This window comes from Cololabis saira, chromosome 14, assembly GCF_033807715.1.
Source record: "Cololabis saira isolate AMF1-May2022 chromosome 14, fColSai1.1, whole genome shotgun sequence".
Taxonomy (NCBI): domain Eukaryota; kingdom Metazoa; phylum Chordata; class Actinopteri; order Beloniformes; family Belonidae; genus Cololabis; species Cololabis saira.
Genome location: NC_084600.1, coordinates 40,666,782 through 40,684,586, shown reverse-complemented (window position 1 = coordinate 40,684,586; position 17,805 = coordinate 40,666,782). Strand labels below are relative to the sequence as shown.

At 39.6% G+C, this 17,805-nt stretch overlaps 1 protein-coding gene and 1 non-coding gene across 2 annotated transcripts; both read left to right on the top strand.

Annotated features, from left to right (window-relative positions):
* Nucleotides 1–297: 297 nt before the first annotated feature.
* LOC133459320 (T-complex protein 1 subunit theta) lies at nucleotides 298–16,709 on the top strand. The gene is made up of 15 exons (XM_061739206.1): nucleotides 298–429; nucleotides 2,945–3,035; nucleotides 4,893–4,972; nucleotides 5,067–5,216; nucleotides 7,700–7,880; nucleotides 7,973–8,034; nucleotides 9,282–9,419; nucleotides 10,504–10,682; nucleotides 10,819–10,885; nucleotides 12,073–12,160; nucleotides 12,255–12,370; nucleotides 12,510–12,581; nucleotides 13,905–14,069; nucleotides 14,170–14,289; nucleotides 16,437–16,709. Exons 1-15 carry the CDS (start codon nucleotides 370–372, stop codon nucleotides 16,506–16,508), a joined length of 1,641 nt encoding a protein of 546 aa, XP_061595190.1. The 5' UTR covers nucleotides 298–369; the 3' UTR covers nucleotides 16,509–16,709.
* Nucleotides 5,847–6,031, top strand: LOC133460354 (small nucleolar RNA SNORA53). Its single transcript, XR_009784108.1, has one exon. It is a non-coding gene; the product is annotated as a small nucleolar RNA SNORA53 (small nucleolar RNA).
* Nucleotides 16,710–17,805: the final 1,096 nt, after the last annotated feature.

The following is a 17,805-nucleotide window of genomic DNA, read 5'->3' as shown; positions in this document are numbered from 1 at the left end:
TATATATATATATATATATATATATATATATATATATATATATAAAGATAGAGAGAGAGATATATGTATATGTGTATATATAAAGATAGAGAGAGATATATGTATATGTGTATATATATGGATATGTTTATCATTGTTTCTTCAAACTATATTAAAAAAACCCTCAGTATTGTCAGCATTACCACTAAAAGCGTGGACAACAGCGCCCCCGTGTGGTGGAGTCTGGCCGGTGCATGTGAAACGCGCAGCGTTGCCGTTTGTCCCTCTGCGGCCGCCGTCGCCCCGCCTGTCTCTCCTGCTTTGTGCGCAGCTGCTGAAACACGCTGCTGCTGCTTCCCTCTCCGGCTTCTGGAGCTTTCTACAGCACTCATGGCTTTCCACGTACCCAAAGCGCCGGGCTTCGCCCAAATGTTGAAGGATGGCACCAAGGTGAGGCTGAAACGAGCAGGTTTGGGGAGGTTTTAGGGCGGTTTTGGGGCTCTGCGGAGCCGGTTGTGGGGATCCTGCAGGCGGCCGCATGTTCACGCCGAGTCACGGCTGATTTATGGTTCCGCGTAGCCTACGCCATAGGCTCTGCGTGGGTGTAACGCGGGACCATGAATCAGGCTCACGAGGTTGTGAAGCCGCCCAGGCCGCTGGAGGCTGAGACTTGGCTGATGCTCCGGGGTTTAAACTCTTCTTTTTGACACATGTTTCACACATTACCCCCTATAATCTGCCAGGAAGCTGTTTTTTTTATTAAGCTTGAAGTTATCCAAGCCAAAGAAGTTGCAGCTAGCAGATAATGATGCGTTCAGGATCCAGTGCAAGCACTTTATTATTATTAATTTTAATAAAATTTATTATTATTAATATTATTTATTATTATTATTGTTAATTATGTCCCCACCTTCCAAGCTCTGCTGAGGAATTTTATGTTTAAATTCATGTGTCGACTCCATGAGTCAGAAAATTGCCTAATAACTGCACCCACTAACATCAAATGGAGTAATACAAGCAGTACTCGAGTTGTAAAAAAAACAAATCAGGGGGGATGGTGGATTTTATCATATGGGGACAGATAATTTGTGCTGATTACAAATAATATAATATATTACAAATAATAGCACTGACCAAAACACCTGCAGAAATACTGCAGGAATGACATAGCAGCAGTTAAATGCAGCCTTCTGTAAGCTTTAAATATCCACTGGGCATACATCAAATACATCAAAACACAACAATAAAAAACACTTTTCTGAACTTATCAATATGACTCTGTCCTTCACAGGATAAGTAAAATGGATCACTGCAAAAACTCAAAATCTTAACAAGAATATTTGTATTATTTCTAGTTAAAATGTCTCATTTTAGTAAAAAAAATCTCATTACACTTAAACCAAGACTCGTCACTGGAAAAAACAACAATTTTCACCTGTTTCAAGTAGATTTTCACTTGAAATAAGTAGAAAAATCTGCCAGTGGAACAAGATTTTTTTGCTTGTAATGAGAAGATAAATCTTGTTCCACTGGCAGATTTTTCTACTTATTTCAAGTGAGAATTTACTTGAAACAGGTGAAAATTGTCAAATAAGTTATTTTTCTGGTGTTATTTTTCTGGTGATGACTCTAAATGTTGAAATAGCAGTAAAACCACATTCATTGATGAAATGACATAAGGGATGGAAAGGAGGGATGGCAGTTTTACAGGGGGGGGGGGGGGGGGGTGATTTGGACCGTTTTTATTTCAGGGGGGGATGCCGTCCCCCCTCATCCCCCCTCATCTCCAGTACTGGATACAAGATACAAATGTGGACTATGGAAACATTGGAACAGATGTTTGCATGTATTTTAATGTGTGACCTGTAATTTTTAGGTGTTTTATATGGAACCTTTTGAGTCTGTAATAAAGTATTCATATCATTCACATCATTATCCCCCAGGAACTGGTGTCAGATGCTTCCTCTCATCTAAATCTCTGACTTCACGTCTCCTTCCATGTTAAACATTCATAATTACTGCATTTCTGTGAATCAGTAGTTAAACTAGGAAGAATGTATATCTATATACAGATAATGGATCTGAATGAGGTGACATCACCTGTCCTTGAAGGCCCCATGTGTAGTTATTATTTAAATAAGGCTTAAAAACATTACTGTTTACTGAGGCGTACTCCTAAATTAAATACTTACATGCTGTACTCTACTTCCCTTAGTTTTCAGCAACTTGTGCATTTTATTATTTTTACCTTCTTTTCTCATAATTTTATTTCATTTTATTTGTTATTGACTGTCTAATTATGTCTTGCCGCCTTTTTTTTTTTTTTTTTTTTTTTTTTTTTCAATATTTTTATCCCGGTTTTTTCCCATTTTTACCACCCCGTGCTCCCTACCTACTGACAGTCCTGGGCATTGCCATCCTCTACCAACCCCGGGAGGGCCCTGCACTGAGCTCAGGTCTCCTCCTTAACCTGAGGAGTGAGCAGGCCGCATCTTTTCACCAGACAGGGTGGGGCTTCTCCGGCCGGACGTAGCGCGTGGAAGGATCACGTTATTCCCACCGGATCCTCCCCACCCCATCTGGCGCCCCGGTTGGCCAGAGGGGGCATGTGTAGCCCAGGACTGTGTGCATGTTTTTGTGAGGGTAGCTCCCATTAGCTACCAAGGGAACACGGGGAGAACATGCAAACTCCACACAGAAAGATCCTTTCGCCAACCCCACCCATGGTGTGGGCACTGAAGTCATGGGGGAACTAACACGCACTTCAGCACCCACAGCGTCCCCCGGCGGGAATCGAACCCAGGACCTTCTTGCTGTGAGACCGCTGCACTACCAGCTGCGCCACCGTGCCCCCATCTTGCCGCCTTTAATGTTGATGTAAAGCACTTTGAATTACCTTGTGTTGAATTGTGCTTTATAGATAAACTTGCCTTGCCTTATTATGGTGTTTTATTTCCCCATTCAGCACTATTCAGGACTTGAAGAAGCCGTGTTTCGTAACATCAGAGCCTGTAAGGAGCTTTCCCAGACCACACGAACCGCCTACGGACCCAATGGTAAGAACCCCCCCCCCCACACTTAACATACAACACTAACATGACACAGCAGCTGGGTTTAAACACCTGAATCAGTCCACGCCCTGCAGGACCAACCGGTAGAAAACTGCTGCCGTGATGATGGTTTCATCAAATTAGTTAGGTACAATTGCACATTTACATCAAAAAAATCAAATAAGTGCACGGCTAAAACTACTAAAATTGCCTCAAAAGCTGTTTAGATCATCAGTAAAACCTGCAAAGTTGGTGGTCAACCGTCTTAAATGTAGTTTATTCTTTATTTTTTGGACTGGTTGTCGTTGGAGATGGAAATACACAGATACTAAACTCCTGGTAATGTTTAATAATTGGAATAAGAGTGTTTCCACTCAATTTCCAAAGATAACTAAAGGTAGAAGTACATTTTTAGGTTCTAGCAGTAAATCCAATACGGGTCACATCAGACTCAAACGTTGATGCTGATTGATTACCGGAATGACAGCAGATGTCAATCAAACACATTCCAACCATAACCCTTCTTGATTTATCCTGATCAGAATAGAGCCGTGTTATTTTTAACTGATGTGAACAGTTAATGTCGGTTTTGATCTTTTTCTGCAGTTTTTATTGCACATATTTAATTTTAAAAGAACATAAGGAATCAGTCCTGGTTCAGGACGTGTAGATCAGATCAGAAAGGTGTATCGGTGTGTACAGTAATCCCTCGTTATAACGCGGTTCACCTTTCACCGTCTCGCTGCTTCACGGATTTGCATCGTGTTCTGCATTCTGATTGGCTAGACCGTCTCCCCGCTACAGCTCTCAAATATAATCCATGGTGGCATGTCGGTTTATAAGAATCTTTTTGCCCTGAAGAAAAAAGAACGACAACAACGACCCATAACTATGTTCTTCTCTCGAAAAAACACTCCTGCACGGCAGGCTTTAGAGGAAAAAGACGCTACAGAGAGAGTCAGGATGCAGCAGTGAAATACACGCAAGTCACAATTTGTCCTACTGTATTTATTGCATTTTTTTTCCATAATCATTTTTCATTTTCTCCCGTTCAAATCCAATCACTCCGGTCGCGGTGGGGCGGGGCTGATCTCCGCAATTTAAAGCCTTGTATAAGAATTGTAAAAAAATAAAATAAAGGTTGCTACTTCTCGGATTTCATCTGTCACAGGTTTTTTTTAGGAACATAACCCGAGGGATTACTGTATATAGACGGTTTTAGAGAGTAAAGCTTATCAGAATAACACCACAGTGAATGGTTGCTGCTAGGGATGGGCGGTATGGACTAAAAAATGTATCACAATAATTTCTGGCATTTATCCCGATAATGATAAAAATTACGATAAAAAAAAATACCAATTAAACTCCACCTTTTTAACTATAAATCTATCACCACATTCAGTCTTTGGAGCCCCCAAAACACTGTTCTAAAAGATACTAAATACTACTAAACTACACCAATTAAATTGAATTGATAAAATCTTTCTTTCTGGCTCATTTCTTTCCTTCCTTCCTTTCTTCCCTTCCTCCCTCCCTCTCTCACACGTACGTTGTGCGTCGATTTAACGCAGAACCATAATTCAGCTTTACACAAAAACGTCACCAACGGGAATTTATCGTTTTTACCGCGAGATGACAAATTCTTACCGTGGGGAATTTTTTTGACGGTTTATCGTGAACGGTAAAATATCACCCATTTCTAGTTGCTGCAATAAGTTAGTAAGTTAAAGAGGTTCCAACAAAAATTAGAGAAGGTTTTTAACCCTATTATTGTTGTTTTTATAAGAGCTTTGACTTCTTACACTGATAAAGCAAAACAGCAGAAGTTAAACTATAATTGTTGTTATAATTGTTTCCCTTCAGGCATGAACAAGATGGTCATCAACCACCTGGAGAAGCTGTTCGTCACCAACGACGCTGCAACGATCCTCAGAGAGCTCGAGGTGAGCAAATCTTTTAATTTTACACCTTTTTAAAGGAACACGTTGAATATTTAACGATAAGTTTAATTGAATTTAAATGTCTTTTGTTCTGCAGGTGCAACATCCAGCAGCCAAGATGATCGTCATGGCTTCACACATGCAGGAACAGGAGGTCGGAGACGGCACCAACTTTGTGCTGGTGTTTGCCGGCGCGCTGCTGGAGCAGGCGGAGGAGCTGCTGAGGATGGGCCTGTCCGTGTCCGAGGTGACGCTCGTCTCACGCTGTTGAGTCTGCTCCAATTAATAAAGTCAATTAGTGACCATTTTTAATTGGTATCACCCACAATCTCCGTATACAGGACTGTCTCAGAAAATTAGAATATTGTGATTTTCTGTAATGCAATTACAAAAACAAAAATGTCAAACATTCTGGATTCATTACAAATTAACTGAAATATTGCAAGCCTTTTATTATTTTAATATTACTGATCATGGCTTACAGCTTAAGAAAACTCAAATATCCTATCTCAAAAAATTAGAATATTCAGGGAATCTTAATCTTAAACTGTAAGCCATGATCAGCAATATTAAAATAATAAAAGGCTTGCAATATTTCAGTTGATTTGTAATGAATCCAGAATGTATGACATTTTTGTTTTTTTAATTGCATTACAGAAAATAAAGAACTTTATCACAATATTCTAATTTTCTGAGACAGTCCTGTATCTATCTGATGACCAGGCTGGCATGAAGTTGTTCATTTATTTCTAAACAATTTAATCTCATATGGACAAGAAAAAAAACTAAATTGTCAGATTGTGTCTGCCGAAAAAAGGAATCATTTGGAGATGAAACCTGAATTTTAAATATTAAAGATTGAAATGACATTATTTCCTGCACGCTCCTTAGATCCACCTCTGGAGGAGCCCGGCTCCTCGGCAGCTTCCTGCTGTACAGTTGGAGGTGCTTGAGTCATTGGCGTGCCAGAGCAGTCCACCTGTCCCCCAGACCCCCGTGGTACCGGCTACCCCGTCACCTGACGGGGAACTCCCAGTACCGCCAGTCTGGGGGACGGACAACCCTTAGGATAGGAGAAATGTTTGAAAATGAACTTTAATGTCCTCCATGTCTCTGAACTTCAACACACCTGATTCAGACAAGTGTCATCAGCATAAGACTGGTGATTCATGTGTGGGGGGGGGGTGGGGGCGGCCTGGGGGAGAGGGGTTAAAGTGGATGTTGACTAGTTAATAGAAAAGAAAAAAGAAATTACATTATTTACCATTATAGTAATCAGATTACTAGGGCTGCAACGATTCGTCGACGTTGTCGACAAAAATCGATAATCAAAATTGTCGACAATGAATTCCATTGTCGACAATTGTCGCCAGACGTGTTTTTCCAACGGAGTGAGGCGTCTCACTTCAATAGAATCTCTGCCGAGAGTCGCACATGCACGATAGCGTCTCAGCAGCTGCGGGGAATAAAAGTTCAAAAGGTTGGGAGCATTTTAGCCTCGATACGGTGAATAAAAAGATACTTGCAAGGTTTGCAAAGCCAACCTTGCTTTTCATCGGAGCACGTCGGTAATGCGTTTGAAGAGAAAGCACGTTGGAGTGTTGAACGAAACGGACTCGCCTTGGTAAAATATTAAGCCTATTTTGGCTTTAAAAGAGAGCTTTAACGTTATGCCTGACAAAGTATTGAATTAAGTCAGATATTTGGACACTGCGTTTAGTGTCTGTGGCGCATCTTAAGAGAGACGCACGGGACCGCAGTCGGTCAGCATTCTCTCCCTCCACAGCAATGTAATGGGCAAGCGATTCATTTGTTAAATTAATTTGTTTCATTCTAAACTTTGTTTACTTTATGTTATTTATTAGTGTTATTTGAGCCACTCACAGCTACTCTCGTTGCTATAACCTCAATCACATAATTGATGCAGCGCGAAAGGCTTTAGGCTTGTGCGCTGATGACAATGATGGATTTGCATCTAACTTTCTGTCAGGTGTCTATGAACTCTCAATTATCCATCAAACTCCACAATGATCATGTTAACATTAAATCAGATAGATTTGTCTGGACTTTTCTCTTAGGGGACGGGAGAAGACACTAAATCAATGCATCTCTATTATTGTGCGCCGTGCGGGCATGAATTCTCAGTTTTGCGGGAGGGGCGGGAGAAGGATAAAGAAAACAGTCCCGCTATATCAGGGCTCTAGTGCCATCTTTCTTGTGTTTATTATCATTTACCACATAATTAAAGCAACCTCATACTAAATAAAAAAAAAAAAAGTTAGTCGACTAATCGTTTAAATAGTCGGTGACTACTCGACTATTAAAATAGTCATTAGTTGCAGACCTACAGATTACACCGTATATCAGCATCACTGAAATGGACCAGATGCTTAATCAATCGCAACAATGTGCAAATATTATTATATAGTTATAAACACAATTAACTAATGTAATAAAATACAGACACATGCAGATGCACCAAAACATTAAATCAAATGCAAAATACAAATAGTTTACAAAACTGTACATTAATGAGAGGAAGAACTGCTGATTCCAGATTCTGTCACCTTGGTGTGAAACGGCATCTCAGTTATCCAAGACTGAGACCTGGAGAGACCCGAGACAGGAACAAAACCACAAAAAAGTGGTCTGGAGAACTACAAGTCTAGCTAACTTTATCCTGTAAAGGTTTATCTCCTGGAAAGAAGCACAAACATCCTCTTGTTGCAGGTGATCGAAGGCTACGAGATGGCATGTAAGAAAGCCCTGGAGATCCTGCCCGACAGCTCCTGCTCCTCGGCCAAGAACCTCCACGACCTGAAGGAGGCCACGTCTCTGATCCGCACGGCCGTCATGAGCAAACAGTACGGCAACGAGGATTTCCTGGCTGAGCTGATCGCCCAGGCCTGCGGTGAGTCGGGGATCCGGGAAGCTTTCGACCGCAGACGCACGTCCTGGTTGTGATGCTAACGTTTCCCTCGTCCTTCCCTTCTCTCGCTGCAGTTTCCATCTTCCCCGAGTCCGGAAACTTCAACGTGGACAATGTCCGAGTCTGCAAGATCCTGGTGAGCATCGCGGCCGAGGGTTGGTGTGTCATGGAGAGACTCAGGGCTGCAGAGAACGTTGATGTTTTTAAAAAGAGGCTAAAAAGAGACCCAACTTTTTATTTTTTGTTTCAATATTTTTATTAGGGGATGTACACAGTAGAACAGGAATAAAAAAACGATATACAGTCTACCTCCTAGGATTTTTTATTTTTTTTTTATTTAAGAACAGAACATTAAACAATTCAACGAAAATAATGATAAAAAAAAACAGAAGATTTTAAGTAAGACCCATCTTTTTAATCATGCTTTCAACTGACAACTGACTTTCAAATTTTCTATGCTCACCTCTATTTTTATTGGATCTTACGATTCTGTCTTATATTTTTTAGTTTATCCACTTTTATTAGCTCATTGTTTTATCTCAATGTTATATTCAAATGTTTTAGTCGTTATTTATGGTCTATTTTATACATCCTATTGTTTTATTCTCTCATTTCTTATTTCTTGCTTTCTAGACCTACTCTTAGGATTTTACGTTATACTTTTATACTCTTTTTTTTTTTTTTATTTTAACCTCATAGCCTACGATTGTCTCAGAAAATTAGAATATTGTGATAAAGTTCTTTATTTTCTGTAATGCAATTTAAAAAAAAACAAAAATGTCATACATTCTGGATTCATTACAAATCAACTGAAATATTGCAAGCCTTTTATTATTTTAATATTGCTGATTATGGTTTGCAGTTTAAGATTAAGATTCCCAGAATATTCTAATTTTTTAAATAGGATATTTGAGTTTTCTTACGCTGTAAGCCATGATCAGCGATATTAAAATAATAAAAGGCTTGCAATATTTCAGTTGATTTGTAATGAATCCAGAATGTATGACATTTTTGTTTTTGTAATTGCATTGCAGAAAATCACAATATTCTAATTTTCTGAGACAGTCCTGTATATTTAAATGTTTTAGTCGTTATTTATGGTCTATTTTATACATTCTATTGTTTTATTCTCTCAGTTCTAATTTCTTGCTTTCTAGACCTACTCTTAAGATTTTATGTTATACTTTTATATTCTTTTAGTGTGTATTTTAACCTCATAGCCTATTTTTTCCTGCTTGCTTTTAGCTCCAGTGTTTTCCTCCATGCTGGTCATTCCATTAAGTTTTATGTTTGTGTATTGTTTTTATGTAAAGCACTTTGTGCTGCATTTCTTATGCATGAAAGGTGCTCTATAAATAAAGTTCTGTTGGTCTGTGATGTCAGGGTTGTGGAGTGACGGCGTCGTCGGTTCTTCACGGGATGGTTTTCAAGAAGGAGGCGGAAGGAGACGTCACATCGGTTAAAGACGGCAAAATCGCCGTCTTCTCCTGCCCGTTCGACTGCATGGTGACAGAAACCAAGGTAACGACTGCTTATTACCAGTTGTTTTAAGTTTGATCTTCAACATTACAATCTTTTTCTTCTGTTCTCTTTATGAGACTGATTTTAATTACTTTATGATTAAAACAGTAAAAAAGATAAACAGATAAAAACAGTATTTTCTTGTTGCAGGAGAATATGTTTACATGCATCTTTGAGCTTCCAGGCTGTGAAGCTACTAGCTGGTACCAACTAATCAGTGTATAATTAGTTTTTCAAAATAACCCCCCCCCCTCCAAAATGGAAAAAACAAATTTTCTCAGTATTCGTTTCTTGACTAAAATTAAAAAAAACAACTCGTGTTTTTTTCAATTTCATGCTCTAATGAATGATGGAAAAAACGGACAACGACCGTTTCCCGTTTTATTTATTTTTGATCTGAAGCGAGTTCAGTGATCCGGAAGTGACTGTGACCGAGTTAACAGAGACGCCCAGAACACTGTTCTCATTTATAGGATCACATTTGTACACACACATATTTATAGCCAGTTAAGAAGTTATGTGAGGTCATAATCAGTTTTTTTAAATTGCATCATCACAATTATAAATGCCTTTTTGATTTCTTTACATTTTCAGATTCTTCTAAGAGGTTATTCACCTAAATAATCTGCAAAACAAAATACAAATCTTTGGAATTAAATAATTATTAGAAAATCAACATAGAAAAAATTGGTAGCAATCAGTAAAGTGGGGGATTTTTTTTTATTTTATTCATTTGTAAATTTGTATTTTTTGTTCATTTTCTAGTGTGCGATATTTTATATAATAATAATTTAAAAAAAATACAAAAATAAATAAAGAACCCTTATTTTCTCAGTGGTCGTGTCGTCCCTCCATTTTCCAGCTTTGCTAAATAATCTTCTGGTAAAGTTAGATTTTATGCTCAGCAACTTCCGGCTCACTGAAGTTGCTTCAGATAAAAGAAACAGTTGTTATCCGTTTTTTTTTTTTCATTTTAGTTAATGAATAGTGAGAAAATAAGTTGTTTTTTCATTTTCTTACTTTTGGTTTTATTTTGAAAACCGAATGAAACACGGATTCCAACAGTCGTCTCGTCTCTCCGCAGGGCACCGTGTTGATAAATAACGCTCAGGAGCTGATGAACTTCAGTAAGGGGGAGGAGGACCTGATGGAGGCGCAGGTGAAGGCGATCAAGGAGGCCGGAGCCAACGTGGTGGTGACGGGGGGGAAGGTGGCCGACATGGCGCTGCACTACGCCAACAAGTACCAGCTCATGGTGGTCAGGTGAGACCCTGCTGGTCGCCTCGCAGGCTGTTATCTGCAGCGTTGGCGGAACCTTTTTACGTATTTTATCGTCCCAAATCATCAATAATTAAACTGATTGACTGAAGAATCTTTATACCTTTTTAACCTCCTTCAGACTAAACACCAAGTGGGACCTGAGGAGGTTGTGCAAGACCGTGGGAGCCGTGGCTCTGCCCAGGATCGTGAGTTCTGCCTTTTATGGATCAGTTTAGGGCTGCAACTAACGATTATTTTAATAATCGATTAATCTGTCAATTATTTTTTCGATGAATCGATAAAAAAAAAACATAAAAGCATTAAATTCCAACCATTTATTCGAAAACAGAACTGACTGAATTCACAGTGCAGATAATCTTCAGAAAGTTCACAAACAGATTCCTCATTGAACATCCCTGAGCTTTTAAAGTATTGATTAAAAAAAAAAAGTAAATGGACTAACACAGAAAACATACACATGTATTCTTTACATCTGCCAAATATATAAAAAAGTGCACAAAAGAGGTATACTTTGTTTAAAAGGGACCTGAGCTGTCAGAACAATAAATACATTATAAAAAATAAAGAAAAATACTAATCAGAAACAGGATTTGTTTGAACATTACAATTTGTTCTCTCACTGCCTTCACTCAAATAACTAAGGATCTTACCAAGAAATGTTCTTATTTCTAACCTAAAAATGCCATTACACCTGATAACACGCATAACTTAAAAGGTTAGGTGTTTTCTCACGTGTTTTAAATTGAACTTTCATGTGTGTCAAGCAAATTTAAAGTCCTAGTTAAGTTTTAAGTTAAAGTCTTTATAAGATTTTGAGTTTTGGCAGTGTTCAAAATAAAATGATGAGACCTGCTGTATTGGAGCACATTTTCTTTTAGTTACGGTAAAACTGTAGCTGGAACAGAGGTTTAGAGGAACCTATGTATGTACCGGGTTAGAGGGGGAACATATAGGAGAACGGACCACAAGAATATAGAGTGGATTAAAAATAAAAGTTAAGCACTGAGCTACATGTGTCTCCCGTCTGGGCCATTGCAGACTGAGCACGGTATGTTACTAAAACCAAACAAATCCGCGCCCTCTTTCTTCTTCTTTTACATGCGCGGCGTCAGCGCTCGGTGCCGCATTAAACGTAGTCTGGGCCAAATACCTGCTTTGAGCTGCAAAGCACAAGCTCCTCTACTTCCGCTCCGCAACTTAGTGAATGAAGTAATAATCGCGCGACACAACGAATCGATAATGGAATTCGTTGCCAACGCTTTTAATAATCGATTTTTATCGATTTATGATTTGTTGTTGCAGCCCTAGATCAGTTATTGGTAATGTAATTAAACGGGACGTTTAAATAATGTTAAATGTCTCTCCTCCTCAGACGGCGCCGACCCCGGAGGAGATGGGTCACTGCGACAGCGTGTACCTGACGGAGGTGGGAGACACTCAGGTGGTCGTCTTCAAACACGGCAAGTGTCCGCTCCGCTCTGCTCCGTTCGTCATTTTAAAACTGTTCTCGCTCCGTCTTCGCTTTAGATTTAACTTTATTTGATTTCTAAACAGAAAAAGAAGACGGCGCCATCTCCACGGTGGTGATCAGAGGCTCCACAGACAACCTGATGGACGACATCGAGAGAGCGGTGGACGACGGCGTCAACACCTTCAAGGTTCTGGTCCGGGTGAGTCAATGAAAATAGGCCGTGATAGCTTCTGTTTTAAAATACGGCTTAATTTACAGGAATGATGAATTAATACCACCTTTGTAGAGTTGTTGTTTGGTCTGGGCGGCAGCTACATCTCTGTGTTCCCCGTCTGCAGGACAAGCGTCTGGTGCCGGGAGCCGGAGCCACCGAGATCGAGCTGGCCAAGCAGATCACCTCGTACGGAGAGGTGCGTATTTATCTATATATGTATATAAATGTAGCGTGCACATCTTCAGGTTCCTCTTTCCCCATGGATCACACTTTGGGAAGCCTTCTTTATATTTTGGCGTTATTTCTGGGTAGATGAGTGAGTTTGATGCTCCTTAACAAGGTACTGACACACCGGGTCGTGGTTAAACTGTGTTTTGTGATTAATAAACACGTTTTTATTTATAATTTAGCATTGGATTGATGTAGCAAATAAAATTAAGACCATCCAGCTCCTCAACCATCAGTTAGGGGTTTCACATGAGCAGAGTTCAGATAAAAACGTTTAGTTCAGATAAAAAACGTTTAGTTCAGATAAAAACGTTTAGTTCAGATAAAAACGTTTAGTTCAGATAAAAACGTTTAGTTCAGATAAAAACGTTTAGTTTAGGTAAAAACGTTTAGTTGAGGTAGAAAAGTTTAGTTCAGGTAAAAAAAATTAAGCCTGAATTAAGGTTCTGCGTCAAATTGACGCTGTGCACACGCCGTCACCGTGACGCCGTCGTGAACCCTTCGGACTTCTCCGTCACTCCTTTTCGTCGCGGTGCAGTACCCCCCGTGACCGCTAATTCACAATCTTTTCCTGAATGGTTTATCCGACCTTTTCCGGTCACAGTGAATCAAAGAGATAAGGATAACTATTGTGCAAAAAAACAAAACAAAAAAAAATCACACACACACGAAGAAAGAGCCCTGAAAGTTCACGACTGCTTCAAACCGGAAACCGGAAATGCGTTGCTACCAAGTGAATCAATCACAGCCCTCTCGGTCTGCGTCGCCTCGACGCGTAGTTACAATTTTCGGGAGGTGCACGTCAGTGACGGCATGTGGTCTGCGTCGACGCGTACCACACACCGTCGTTTTGACGCAGAACCATAACTCAAGCTTTAGTTCAGGTAGAAACGTTTAATTCAGGAAGAAACGTCTAGTTCAGGTAAAAACGTTTAGTTCAGGTAAAAACGGCAGTCAAAGCAAAAATGTCAGTTTTCAAGAAAAAATAATTCATTCCTGATCAAATAAGTTTGTTAATGCAACTATGCTCATGTACGCATCTGAATTGAGTGTAAGTTTGTACACAAAAGTACAATCTGCATTGAGGCTTCTTGCTTTGGGAATCCCGGTCTGTGATTGGACGCTGCCTCGGCGTCGCCGCTGCTCATTTACATAAAGTTCAGATTCTCACCGCCGACGCGTCTCAACGAGTTTTCATAGAAACGACTGGCAGCCTGACGGCCGTGATGCCATTGGTGTGAATCCCCGGTTCCGGCCCACAGACTAACCCGTCCCCCGTGTCCTCCTGCAGTCCTGTCCCGGGCTGGAGCAGTACTCCATCAAGAAGTTCGCCGAGGCCTTCGAGACGTTCCCTCGCGCCCTGGCGGAGAACTCGGGCGTGAAGGGCAGCGAGCTCATCTCCAAGCTGTACGCCGCGCACCACGAGGGCAACAAGACCGTGGGCTTCGACATCGAGGTGAGGACGCGTTTCTGGTGCAGCCTGTGGTTTCATCCTGGGCCCTGGTGACCTCTGATTACCCCGGTGACCTCTGACCCCGGTTAACTCTGTTCTGCAGGGAGAAGGCCCCGCCGTGAAGGACATGCTGGAGGCCGGCGTCCTGGAGCCGCTTCTGGTCAAACACTGGGGCATCAAAATGGCCACGACCGCCGCCATCACGGTGCTGCGGGTGGATCAGGTGAGAAAAACACTCACCACACGGGAAACAAGGAGCGTTTTACACCATGGGGTTTATCTTTATTGCAACATGCCGACCGGCAACAACTGTGGCACGGAGGACAGACGCTGGATCAGTTGTGGATTTTAACACATTTTATTTCTTTATGTAAAGGAAAGATGGAGCTTTTTCTTTCTTTTTTTTATTTATACGAGGTTCTGCGTCCTGCCAGCGTCGGAGCTGCGGCAGCAGACGACCTCCAAAAGTCATCCTTATTTTAAAGAATTTAAAGACCGACTTTAATGTCTGAACGATCTGATCATCAGTTAAGCGGAGCTTAGATTCACTAAAACTGAACTATTTCTGATTTCAGTGTAGGGCTGCAGTTATCGAATATTTTGGTGATCGATTATTCTATTAAATATTCCATCGATTAATCGGATAAAACTTACTTTTGCTTTATTAAAGCCCAATTGTAAATATACAATAGAAAACAAGACAGATCACATGATTAAAAACAACCAATTTGTTTCTTTTATGAGAATAATTGACATTTATTTACATATTATGCAAACTAGTAAATTGTTTGTTAAACATTTCCCGAGACATTAAAAAAGAATTTATTTTTTTCTCAAAAGTATCAAAAGTAAAAAATATTCTTAAACACTTTTTTTAATTGTAATCCCATATCTTCGACATCTTCTGTCTCTTCCTCTTATTACTTTCACTTTGCTGCGTTTTCTCATTGTTGCTGTTAGCTAAACTGTTCACATGTTAGGAAAAGCGCGATGCTGCCTTCTTCCGCTTTATAAAGGACACATGCGTGTTGCACGTTGTGTCACATTAAAATGAACCCGTGCAAAACGTGAAGTTTGAATGTATTTTTTATTTAAACGAGGCTTCAAGGCCGAGGAAATTCATCCGTCATTTTTTGTAATCGAGTTACTCGATTGTCCTCGAGGAATCATTGCAGCCCTATTTCAGTGTACCACATAAAACTGGTTGGAGGTCAGTAAGCACAACATTCATACATAAGGCGCCTCGGATTAAAGGGATGCACTGCCGGTTTTTGAGGAAATGTAAGGATTTTATGTGCTCCTAATAGTGCGGAAAGTACTGTTCTCTTTGCAGCCGGTGGAGTAAATGTGAATGTTTAGCCCAGATGAGTTGACGTCAGTGTGTGTGTACGTATCCAGATCATCATGGCTAAGGCTGCAGGGGGACCCAGAACTCCCAAGCAGAGAGGCCACTGGGACAAGGACGCTTGGGACGACGAGCCCGATCAGTTTGACACTCACCATTAGAGGGTTTAACAAACACACGTCAGTAGGTCCCAGGATGTGTGTGCACCGTTACTTCAGAGGACTGCAGAGAAACTCACTCACTCACTCACAGAACACGTTTGGACTTTCACCACTAACCGAGTCGCGCAGAGAAAAACCTGGAGGTTGAACTTCACGGTTGCCCCTAACAACACTGGATGTTGCACTGTGTGAACTAGAAACGGTGTTATGGTGTGATCGCATGTTGCATGGATTCTGTCGTTGCAGCAGAATTAAACAATCTTGCATTTAAGACCATTTACAGGACTGTCAGAAAATTAGAATATTGTGCTAAAGTTCTTTATTTTCTGTAATGCAATTAAAAAAAAATTAAAATGTCATACATTCTGGATTCATTACAAATCAACTGAAATATTGCAAGCCTTTTATTATTTTAATATTGCTGATTATGGTTTACAGTTTAAGATTAAGATTCCCAGAATATTCAAATTTTTTGAGATAGGATATTTGAGTTTTCTTAAGCTGTAAGCCATGATCAGCAATATTAAAATAATAAAAGGCTTGTAATATTTCAGTTGATTTGTAATGAATCCAGAATGTATGACATTTTTGCATTACAGAAAATAAAGGACTTTATCACAATATTCTAATTTTCTGAGACAGTCCTGTACATGTTTCTGATATATTATATTAAATTATATTAAGTAATGTGCATTTAATATGATAGTGTTTAAGCCCTGTGTTGGCGGTTTATTTGTGTTTATTTCCCCTAACAAGACTGCTGTTTTCTAAAAAGTATGGGGGTTATTTTCCGCCCTCGGCTGCATGGATCTTACTGTTCTCATCGCCGAACGGAAACATGACATTTTTGTTGCTTCCTTTCAGATCATCATGGCTAAACCTGCAGGCGGACCCAAACCCCCCCAGGGCAAGAAGGACTTTGACGAGGATGACTGAGCCCGACTGTCCAGCTGATGCCCGGCACGCTTCCACACCGATTCACAAACCTTTTCTACTTGTTTATTTAACGCTCCTCTGGTTCATTTTGTAGGAATGACCAAGCTTTGGTCAGCAAAGTTACGTGTTAAAGTCAAAAGTACATATGGCTGTTGCGCTTTTTATGTTCCTTGTCCCAAATAAAAGGCACTTGCGCTGTCAGGATGTGTCTGGATTTGCTTTCTCCACCCATCGGTAATCTGTGACTTTAATATTTAGCATTTTAAGTCCTGTTTTGGAATTTTTGTGGGTTATTCAGAGATGTTGGTGCAAAAATGCACTACATGTCTCCAAGTATTATGCAACAAAATAAGATTTTAATTACACTAATCTGGATTTTCTCCCATGAAGCTGAAACAATAGAAAGGTTTGTGTATAAATGAGTGATTTAAAGATGCTTCCCTGAGAATGCTTTTATTCTTTTGCTGATTTATGCATGTTAGTCTTGAGTACTTTTTTTTTGTTTTTTATTTATTGAAATATACAAAACAGGTATACAGTAAGAAACAGCACATTGTTGACAGTACAGAACAGTATATAAATTACATCAGGGGTAGTTATATATATATATATATATATATATATATATATATATATATATATATATATATATATTAAATAAAAGTAAGCCATTACAAGAGATGGTTTAAGAAAAAATACTAAATAATACATAAATCGAGAGTACAAAAAATAAATAAATCAAATGGGTTTCAGGAAAAAACTTTTCATAATGGCTCAATAAAGTATTACTTTTTTTGTAATTTAACAAAACCAGAGATGAAAGCAAAGAGTTAAGTTCCAGGAGAAAAGGAGCGATCTTAGGTGGTGGTTTTGCGAACTTTTGTTTGGGAATAAAAAATGTTGCATATAGGATAACAAAGTTTATCAGTTATTCAAGAGCATAATCTTCTGAGTTAACATAATAGCAAATAAGATCTTTAAGGCTAAGAGATAGTCTTGAGTACTATTTATTTTTTTTGACATACACAGAATTCACAGGTCATTTGGAAATATTGTACCGTAGTTGGATCCAGTGCTGGAGTTGAGGGGGGATGGAACCCCCCCTGAAATAAAAACGGTCCAAATCATCCCCCCTGTAAAACTGCCATCCTGCCTTTCCATCCCTTATGTCATTTCATAAATAAATGTGGTTTTACTGCTATTTCAACATTTAGATTCATCACCAGAAACTTATTTGACCATTTTCACTTGTTTCAAGTAAATTTTCACTTGAAATAAGTAGGAAAATCTGCCAGTG

What these genes read in the sequence shown, in the direction of transcription:
- LOC133459320 (XM_061739206.1), top strand. Translation starts at nt 370, where the DNA reads ATGGCTTTCCACGTACCCAAAGCGCCGGGCTTCGCCCAAATGTTGAAG. An exon ending in TGTTGAAGGATGGCACCAAG is followed by an intron (nt 430 to 2,944) that starts GTGAGGCTGAAA and finishes TTCCCCATTCAG; the next exon opens with CACTATTCAGGACTTGAAGA. An exon ending in GGTGGTCGTCTTCAAACACG is followed by an intron (nt 12,161 to 12,254) that starts GCAAGTGTCCGC and finishes ATTTCTAAACAG; the next exon opens with AAAAAGAAGACGGCGCCATC.